General features: G+C 36.9%; 1 protein-coding gene across 2 annotated transcripts; it reads left to right on the top strand.

Annotated features, from left to right (window-relative positions):
- The first annotated feature begins 19 nt into the window (after positions 1-19).
- LOC138327853 (WW domain-binding protein 4-like) lies at positions 20-9828 on the top strand. Of its 2 annotated transcripts, none has more exons than XM_069274271.1 (9): positions 20-127; positions 1141-1213; positions 1761-1823; positions 2596-2667; positions 6277-6361; positions 6732-6872; positions 7470-7585; positions 8007-8140; positions 8842-9828. In XM_069274271.1, exons 1-9 carry the CDS (start codon positions 36-38, stop codon positions 9101-9103), a joined length of 1038 nt encoding a protein of 345 aa, XP_069130372.1. In that variant the 5' UTR covers positions 20-35; the 3' UTR covers positions 9104-9828. The 2 variants fall into 2 exon arrangements, with proteins under 2 accessions (XP_069130372.1, XP_069130373.1); XM_069274272.1 differs by having other exon boundaries at positions 114-249.
- The last annotated feature ends 259 nt before the right edge of the window (positions 9829-10087 follow it).

Here is a 10087-nt window from a genome sequence, read left to right as displayed (position 1 = left end):
TTCGTAGATTTCCGTTTGTATATGTTCTACTGAGCATGCGTCGTTTTGTAAACTTCCGACATGTGTTTCAGTTGTGTTTCACTTTGATCTACCAACCAGTTTTAAGGCAGAAGCCTGTGACCACTATGTGCGTATCGGAGCTTTAAGAACTACTTAATTCACTTTAAATTTCAACTAAACAGAGTCATTTTAGACAGAGTTGTGGTTACACTATGATCACTCCAGTGATCTTTCCTCTCTCTTATTGATGTTAGTTCTCGTGTGACTGTTCACTCTATTTTATAATTAAACCACTGGGTAAACTAATTAACATGATATATCCAGAGTCGCGACGATATCATATACCATTAATTTATAATTACAAATCCCTGTTATTAAAGCTTATTTTTGACTCGGTTGTTAGGACTTCACATTGTACAACTACAAATGAATTTTGTGATCCAGTTATACCAGCCCAAGAGTACTCTGGTCTGGCCCTGACATCAGTCTTCGACAGATGTCTAGTCTAGGACCAGAGTGTACTGCTATATCAAAAGCTGGAATACACCGACACTGTTGGTATTGAACCAGGTCATATCATGTCAATACAGTTGTTTCTTTTCCACAATTTTAAATTTCCTTCCTCATCATCGCCATTATCTCATGGTATGTAAATTAAATTGCCCATCAGTAATCTCGATGTATCGATAATTACTATATTTGGATAGACAAATTATCCATTTTTTAAAAAGAACAAATTTAAGTGGCGCTTCTCGGTGGTTAATCTGAATAGAAGATGACCTGGCCGGCCGATACCAAATGGTGTTGTCAAATTCCAGCTTTTCATGTAGTGCGCTCTGGATCTACACCAGACATCTATCTGTCATAATGTCTAAGTCTGGTGTCAGGGCCAGAGTATCTTGTTCTAGTGGTTTCTGTTTAATGTTTCTTTATACTTGATAGTACTTTTAGTGTCCAACAATTGTAAAATACAAACCTTAGGGATATTGAAGCATATATGCATATATGTTCTTACTAGATTATGTTTCATAAGATTTAATTAAAGATCCATGCACTCACTTTGTTGAGGAGAATATAACTGAACAGAAATTAAGTCCTTATTTCACATCATAATTCTGTTAATTATTTTTAACATTTCAGGGCTACCTACTGGAAATCACAACCTAAGAAGTTTTGCGACTTCTGCAAATGTTGGATTACTGATAATAAACCAGTATGTATACTCTCACCTATTTGTTATATTAAATGCAATCATTGTATTATATTGGCAGACATATATAAACAGCTGTTTTTATATATTTGTTATAGGAGAAAATGTAACAGCCAAACTTTGATTGGGGTTTGATCCTACATCCTCTGAACACTACCTGAGTACTCTTAGCCTCTACTGGTTCAAAGCTTACCTGGTCTCCAATGAATGATCTAGTCCATTTTGTTACACTCCTTAAGCTCCCTCTTTTCACCAAGTCTGTACATGCGAAGTCACAATAACTCAGCATACTCCCCAATGCTTGCAATAGGGACGGGCAAGCTTGCCAAATATGTAACAGGAGATCTAGAGAAAATAGCATAGTGGCTAGAAAAAAGTTCTCTTGACCTCTGAACACTAGTTGGTTGCTCTACTGATTCAGCTACTTAGTCATCAAAGATTGACCCAGTCCAACTACGTTACATATGCAATAAATCTTTGTGTTTATACCCGGTAGTTGTCAGTGACATAAAACTTATCGTTTTCACTAAATTTGATATTTATCTTTTAGAGCGTTGACTTCCATGAAAAAGGTAAAAAGCATCAAGAAAATGTCAAAAAGAAGATTGATGAAGTAAGTATTAAATAACATATAATTCTATCGTTGATGTGAATTGTTCCATACATTATACTGATCAGACCTTAAATACCTAAGTGAATTATACTGATCAGACCTTAAATACCTAAGTGGTCAGTGAGAGTAAAAGTCTCCACACCCACGCAAATATACTAGTAAGGTCAAGGTCAATGGCAAGTTGACAATGTCAACTGTGGCATAAAAGGTCATGACACCCAGAGTACCTCTATGAGGTCCACTGAAGTTTGTAGTAAAGATCTCAGCTGTACATGTATTTATACAAGTTTATAAGATCAACATCTGAAGCAACGATTAAATTTACATGTTTAGAAGGAACCAAAGGGACTAATTCACATACCACATGACACCTAATAATGATTGTGCAGGTTTTTTGTTGCTATTGGTGATGGAATGATGCTAAAAGATGATCCAGCACTAACATCATTACAAAGAGTAAAGTTTGATCACCACTGAAGATACTAGTACAATATATATCTTGTACCACACAATTATTATCAAATATTATGTCGTACATGAATGCATTCCTTATTTGCCCTGTAATGAGAAGATTTCACTGTGCCATATCTAAAATACATGTCTATTCGTATTAACAGGTTGTAGACACAAGACTTTGTTAAAATATTTCTCTTGTCTTACATTTTCCCTTCCATTGTTATGCAAAAAAGTTAAGGTTCAATGCAAACTGAGTGCAGACATCGCCAGTTTACAGCTGATGAAATCGGTTTTTCATTTATACATAAATTTGTAGGTTAGGAAAAAAAGTACCAAAGATGCTGAGAAGAGGCAAGAGGCAGAGGATGATTTCAGGAAAATGGAGGAGGTACTTCATTTATGATTTCAGTATACACGCTACTGTGTCAAGAAGTTGTCTAATTAAGAAATCTGGATTTAGCTTAAGAATTAACTCCATATGTATCTTTAATAGAAAATATTTCCACATTTCTAACATTAATGGGGTTGATGTTTGATAGAAGCCTAACTGAAAATTGAAGGAAAAGTATAACAGGTTGAGATTCCTTGAAAAAAATACAAGGACCTAAGTCGAACTCATACTGAAGACACTTCATTGTATTACTTTTCTTTAAGCCATTTTTAGCCTACCATCATCAGATGGTGGGCTATTCAAATTGCCCTGCGTCCGTGGTCCGTCATCCGCCGTCCGTCGTCCGTCGTCCGCCGTCCGTCCATAAACAATGCTTGTTATCACTATTTCGTCCGTCCATAAACAATGCTTGTTATCACTATTTCTTAAAAACTGCTGCAGGGATTTTGTTCAAACTTCACATGGAGGGTCCCCTTGGTCCATATTTGTGCCATACAGATTTTGAGGCTGATAGGAAAAACAAGATGGCCGCCAGGCAGCCATCTTTGATTTTGGCAGTTGAAGTTTGTTATCGATATTTCTTGAGAACTACTGAAGGGATTTTGTTCAAACTTCACATGGAGGTTACCCTTGGTCCCTAGTTGTGCCATACAGATTTTGAGGCTGTTCGGAAAAAACAAGATGGCCGCCAGGCAGCCATCTTTGATTTTGGCAGTTGAAGTTTGTTATCGATATTTCTTGAGAACTACAGAAGGGATTTTGTTCAAACTTCACATGGAGGGTCCCCTTGGTCCATATTTGTGCCATACAGATTTTGAGGCTGATAGGAAAAACAAGATGGCCGCCAGGCAGCCATCTTTGATTTTGGCAGTTGAAGTTTGTTATCGATATTTCTTGAGAACTACTGAAGGGATTTTGTTCAAACTTCACATGGTGGTTACCCTTGGTCCCTAGTTGTGCCATACAGATTTTGAGGCTGTTCGGAAAAAACAAGATGGCCGCCAGGCAGCCATCTTTGATTTTGGCAGTTGAAGTTTGTTATCGATATTTCTTGAGAACTACAGTAGGGATTTTGTTCAAACTTCACATGGAGGTTACCCTTGGTCCCTAGTTGTGCCATACAGATTTTGAGGCTGATCGGAAAAACAAGATGGCCGCCAGGCAGCCATCTTTGATTTTGGCAGTTGAAGTTTGTTATCGATATTTCTTGAGAACTACAGTAGGGATTTTGTTCAAACTTCACATGGAGGTTACCCTTGGTCCCTAGTTGTGCCATACAGATTTTAAGGCTGATCGGAAAAACAAGATGGCCGCCAGGCAGCCATCTTTGATTTTGGCAGTTGAAGTTTGTTATCGATATTTCTTGAGAACTACAGTAGGGATTATGTTCAAACTTCACATGGAGATTACCCTTGGTCCCTAGTTGTGCCATACAGGTTTTGAGGCTGATCGGAAAAACAAGATGGCCGCCAGGCAGCCATCTTTGATTTTGGCAGTTGAAGTTTGTTATCGATATTTCTTGAGAACTACAGTAGGGATTTTGTTCAAACTTCACATGGAGGTTACCCTTGGTCCCTAGTTGTGCCATACAGATTTTGAGGCTGATCGGAAAGACAAGATGGCCGCCAGGCAGCCATCTTTGATTTTGGCAGTTGAAGTTTGTTATCGATATTTCTTGAGAACTACTGCAGGGATTTTGTTCAAACTTCACATGGAGGTTACCCTTGGTCCCTAGTTGTGCCATACAGGTTTTGAGGCTGATCGGACAAACAAGATGGCCGCCAGGCAGCCATCTTTGATTTTGGCAGTTGAAGTTTGTTATCAATATTTCTTGTGAACTACTTCAGGGATTTTGTTCAAACTTCACATGGAGGTTACCTTTGGTCCCTAGTTGTGCCATACAGATTTTGAGGCTGATCGGAAAAAACAAGATGGCCGCCAAGCAGCCATCTTTGATTTTAGCAGTTGAAGTTTGTTAACGATATTTCTTGAGAACTACTGAAGGGATTTTGTTCAAACTTCACATGGAGGTTACCCTTGTACAGGTTTTGAGGCTGATAGGAAAAACAAGATGGCCGCCAGGCAGCCATCTTTGATTTTGGCAGTTGAAGTTTGTTATCGATATTTCTTGAGAACTACGGCAGGGATTTTCTTCAAACTTCACATGGAGGTTACCCTTGGTCCCTAGTTGTGCCATACAGATTTTGAGGCTGATCGGAAAAACAAGATGGCCGCCAGGCAGCCATCTTTGATTTTGGCAGTTGAAGTTTGTTATCGATATTTCTTGAGAACTACAGTAGGGATTTTGTTCAAACTTCACATGGAGGTTACCCTTGGTCCCTAGTTGTGCCATACAGATTTTGAGGCTGATCGGAAAAACAAGATGGCCGCCAGGCAGCCATCTTTGATTTTGGCAGTTGAAGTTTGTTATCGATATTTCTTGAGAACTACTGCAGGGATTTTGTTCAAACTTCACATGGAGGTTACCCTTGGTCCCTAGTTGTGCCATACAGGTTTTGAGGCTGATCGGAAAAACAAGATGGCCGCCAGGCAGCCATCTTTGATTTTGGCAGTTGAAGTTTGTTATCAATATTTCTTGAGAACTACAGTAGTGCCATACAGATTTTGAGGCTGATAGGAAAAACAAGATGGCCGCCAGGCGGCCATCTTGGATTTTGATAGTTAAGGTTTGATATCCCCATTTCTCATAAAGTGCTGAAGGGATCTTTCTCAAATTTAATATGTAGGTTCCCCTAGGGCCCTTGTTGTGCATATTGCATTTTTGGACCAAACGGTGAACAAGATGGCCGCCAGGCCGCCATTTTGGATTTTGATATTTAAAGTTTGTTATGGCTATTTCTCAGATTGTACTGAAGGGGTCTGTCTCAAATTCCATATGTAGGTTCCCCTAGAGACCTAGTTGTGTATATTACATTTTGGGACGGATCGGTTAACAAGATGGCCGCCAGGCAGCCATCTTGGATTTTGTTATTCAAAGTTTGTTATCGCTATTTCTCAGAAAGTACTGAAGGGATCTGTCTCAAAATTCATATGTAGGTTCCCCTAGGGCCCTTGTTGTGCATATTGTGATTTGGGACCGATTGATCAACAAAATTGCTGCCAGGCAGCCATCTTGGATTTTTATATTCAAAGTTTGTTATCGCTATTTCTCAGAAAGCGTTGAATGGATCTTTCTCAAATTTCACATGTAGGTTCCCCTAGGGCCCTAGTTGTGCATATTGTGATTTGGGACCGATTGATCAACAAGATGGCCGCCAAGGAGTCATCTTGGATTTTGAAAGTTGAAGTTTGTTACCGCTATTTCTCAAAAGGTACTGAAGCGATCTGTCTCAAATTTTATATGTAGTATGTTTGAAAAAGTTTAAAAAGTAGAGAAAAGATCCATCTTTCCTTTGTCAGATATAGATCATTCTTTGGTGGGCACCAAGATTCCTCTGGGATCTCTTGTTTACCTATGTGTATTCTTCAGTTAAGTTTATTTTGAGAAATATTGCCTGGATACAGGGAAATATTTAGGTAATTATTGTTAACAGATGTTATTAACTTATCTTTTACCATACTGTAAAAATTGAATGATTTTTCTAGGCTGCACTAGAGGCCTTTAAGAAAGACCTTGCTGAGAATCCAGAGTTAGCAGCTCAGTACAATGCAAAGATTAAGGCAGCCAAGGGTATGTTATATCACTTAAGAGATTTTATCATTCCATGGTGGTCCATTGCTTTAGGTTCTACCACAAACACTCTACCGGAAAGTTACAAATTTAAATCCATGTAGGACAGTTGCTAGGTACTCTTCTTAGGTCAGTGAACATCTCTTGGTACTGCAGGTTTCTACAACCTCCAAAAACCTGGCGTATGGGTCCTTTTATAGCTTTAGCTACAAAAATTAAATAAACAGAACCACATAAATATTATGCCATCATTATATTCTAGAGCAATCAAACAAGTAAATAACAGAACACACAAGAGGTAAATTATAACTTTATTTTTTTAACATAAGGAATAGCCATTACAATGTAACTCATATTCAATTTTCTACAGAAAAAGAAGAAGAAATAAAACAGAAAGAGGAGGAAGAAAAGAAAACTGAAAAAGAAAAGGTGCCAGCTGAAGATACTGGAGAATGGTTAGAGGCAAAATCTCCAGAAGGCTACTCGTATTACTGGCACACTATCACACAAGGTAATGTATAACATGATTGAACACAGGGTAATGTATAACATTATGGAACACAAGGTAATGTATAACATTATGGAACACATGGTAATGTTTGACATCGTGGAACACATGGTAATGTCAAACATCATGGAACACAGGGTAATGTATAACATTATGGAACACAAGATAATGTATAACATTATGGAACACAAGGTAATGTATAACATCATGGAACACATGTTAATGTATAACATTATGGAACACGTGTTAATGTATAACATTATGGAACACAAGGTAATGTATATTAATGTATAACATTATGGAACACATGTTAATGTATAACATTATGGAACACATGTTAATGCATAACATCATGGAACACATGTTAATGTATAATATCATGGAACACATGGAGATTTATAACATCATAGAACACAATGGTATATGTACAACATTGGTCACAGGGTAGCAATTGGGAAATATTATGAAATGTAGGAAATGCATTAAGTGCTACACATGTCAGTATTTTTCAGTCCCATTGTGATTTCATAAAAATGTTTCTTTTCTGTTTTACACATTTTTTGTTATGTGATTTCTAATATCCTATGTAACCTGCTTCAGTGCCTGTTTGGGAGGCACCAGAGAAATTTGTGTCTTTGGAGGAACAGGAAAAAAGGGAAGAAGAGAAACAGAAAAAAATGGAAGAAGAAAAAGCCATAGAAGAAAGTAAAAAACAGGTACTTGTATCATTTCACAGAGCTATTTTTTCATACATACTTTTAGTATGTGTCATTGACATATGTTAAGCTATTAGCTGCCCTGACCTGAATGGTCCATCAACATTTCCTTCAATTGTCGCCTATCACAAGTTGTCAAATGTTGTGGAAGACACTCCCCAATCTCCACTCCCAACCTATCTTCCGATAATCTATGCACATTATATTTATATGTATATCATACTGGATTTGTAGAAAAATAATACTTTATTTGTATAAATGTATGAGGTACTTTATTTGTAAATATGCTGTTCTTTATATCTGACATGTTATATATGACTTTGGTGACTTCATGTTTAATGTATTGTTAACAAACCCTCTACCTGTATATCCTAGAGTAGGTCATTTTGATACCTGTGTTTTTATCCTTGTATGTTCTAAGGATGTATATGAAGAGCCAGTGTATACCTCAGCATCTAATGTCGATACAGAAGCATTACTGGGGATGAGTTTTGGACCCCAGCCTCACCAGCCTGTCAAACACGTGTACGGATCCTGGGTCACTACCAATGATACGTGAGTAATGTTTTACAAATACCCTTTAGCCGGTTATTTTAATAATTTCCAGTCACATTGCTTTGATCATTTAAATTTGATCCATGAAATATAAATAAATGATTAAATCATATAATTTAAAATACCTACCAGGTAACTTTCTCGTTTTTAGATCAAATTGCGAAAAGTCTGACCTGCGTAAAAATAACTGGTTTTATGGTAACAACTTACAGCTGTGTGCCTGATCAGTCCTCTATGCAAGTTTAAAAAGCCTTATTGAATAGGATAAGATTGTCATTTCATGCAATGTTAGAATGCTGCATGTTGATGATTTCATATCAAGTGAAATGACTTATTGAGGCTTTCATTATGCTATGATGAATGATGGTAAAGTTTGTAGGATTTACTATTTAGGAAAATGGTCACTTTATCCTAAAGTATGTGAAAAAATTAAATATGTACCTTAAATCAGCATTCTGGTGCGACTATTAAGCTTCAATTGAAAAAAAAATGTTGAATTTGGAAACCTGCACTCTAAAAAGAATTTAGTTTACAATAATCCAAAGAATATTAGAATATACAACAAGTGTATATATTCACATATATTTGCCATGTTTTTTCTTTCTGTCTTTTTTGTCAATGTAGTTCTGTTTTGGCGTGTTGTTTATCCTTCATAAAATGTACATTGTATGTACTTAAACCGATTTTTGTTGTGTAAACAGGACGGAAATTCAAAGTGAGCCTGTCCCTGAGGAACCTCAGGAACCCCTCCCTGTAAACTGTATACCCCTCCCAGGTGAATGTGAGCCACCCACAGAACAACCCTCAGATCAATCAGAACAGCAACCAAAACCAAAAAAGGACAAATTCAGAGAGAAAAAAGTTACCTCCCTTGGCGGAGCCCAGGGGGAAGCAGTTGCTTTCAAAAAGAGAAAAATTGCCTCTGGAGCTCGTAATGTACGACGTCGAGATGAAGATGACTGAGGGAAAAACATCTATAGCTAGATATCAAAATGAATTAATGAACTTGGACCTCATGTACATTGTACTTAGTACATTTTGTACATGTTAATTTGCAATCTACAGTGAGCTAACAACAGTGTGGGGATTCTTGATTCAACAATATGAATTGCACATAAGTGATGAATTGGAGAGTTATGTCCCTTGCAATGTGTATGTCCTAGTTTTAGAAACTGACACCTGACATTGATTGTGCATCATATTTCTCTCAAGCACTGTTTATGCCCCCTACATGAAATGGAAAGGCATATGCCTAGTATATGTAAATGTATCCTATCCAATCTCACTTTCTTACAAGACACTTATGTCTTATAAAATACTACATTATTGTAGCAGAGATTTTAAGCTCTAGCTCTTAGCATAGATAGACTTTTACTATGTCATGTGTCTAGTCTCTTCATTAATAACTGACCATGAATGTGTGTAACTAAACCTGTCCAGGACAGGAATTGATACATCATGTATACCTCATACTTGGAGAGAGTGAAGCAAAATATTTGTAAGGAATCAGTTTTGTAATTTATGATAGAGGCATGTGAATTATTCTTGTTGATTATGATAAGCGAAACAAGTAAGTAAACTAACGTGATAATATATAATAACTTATAGCTAATTGGGTCACTTTTCATGGATCTCATTAACATGATTGAAGTCAAATTGGAATAAATACTTTCTCTGAGGATCTATCATTTTGACTTACTTTGGTATATCAATTGCATCACGCTATTTGTTATCGGATAAACGTCATCGACCTTATTCTCATCTCAAAAATATGTATCAAATCATGTGGATAGGCACTAAATTCTATAATTATGGGATATCTGCGATATATTTACATATTTTTCTTCTTTGCCTTCATCCAAACCAGGGATGTAAATATAAGCATTGGTCTTCATTTTGACTGTGTATACGTAACGGTAGTGTGAACGCAGTTGGCAACACATATTC

The sequence above is a fragment of the Argopecten irradians genome, chromosome 7, assembly GCF_041381155.1.
Source record: "Argopecten irradians isolate NY chromosome 7, Ai_NY, whole genome shotgun sequence".
Classification (NCBI taxonomy): domain Eukaryota; kingdom Metazoa; phylum Mollusca; class Bivalvia; order Pectinida; family Pectinidae; genus Argopecten; species Argopecten irradians.
Note: the sequence above shows the minus strand (reverse complement) of the source record. Positions and strands in the feature narration are given on the sequence as shown.

What these genes read in the sequence shown, in the direction of transcription:
- LOC138327853 (XM_069274271.1), top strand. Translation starts at nt 36, where the DNA reads ATGCGTCGTTTTGTAAACTTCCGACATGTGTTTCAGTTGTGTTTCACT. An exon ending in CAGAAGCCTGTGACCACTAT is followed by an intron (nt 128 to 1,140) that starts GTGCGTATCGGA and finishes TTAACATTTCAG; the next exon opens with GGCTACCTACTGGAAATCAC. An exon ending in CTGGCACACTATCACACAAG is followed by an intron (nt 6,873 to 7,469) that starts GTAATGTATAAC and finishes AACCTGCTTCAG; the next exon opens with TGCCTGTTTGGGAGGCACCA.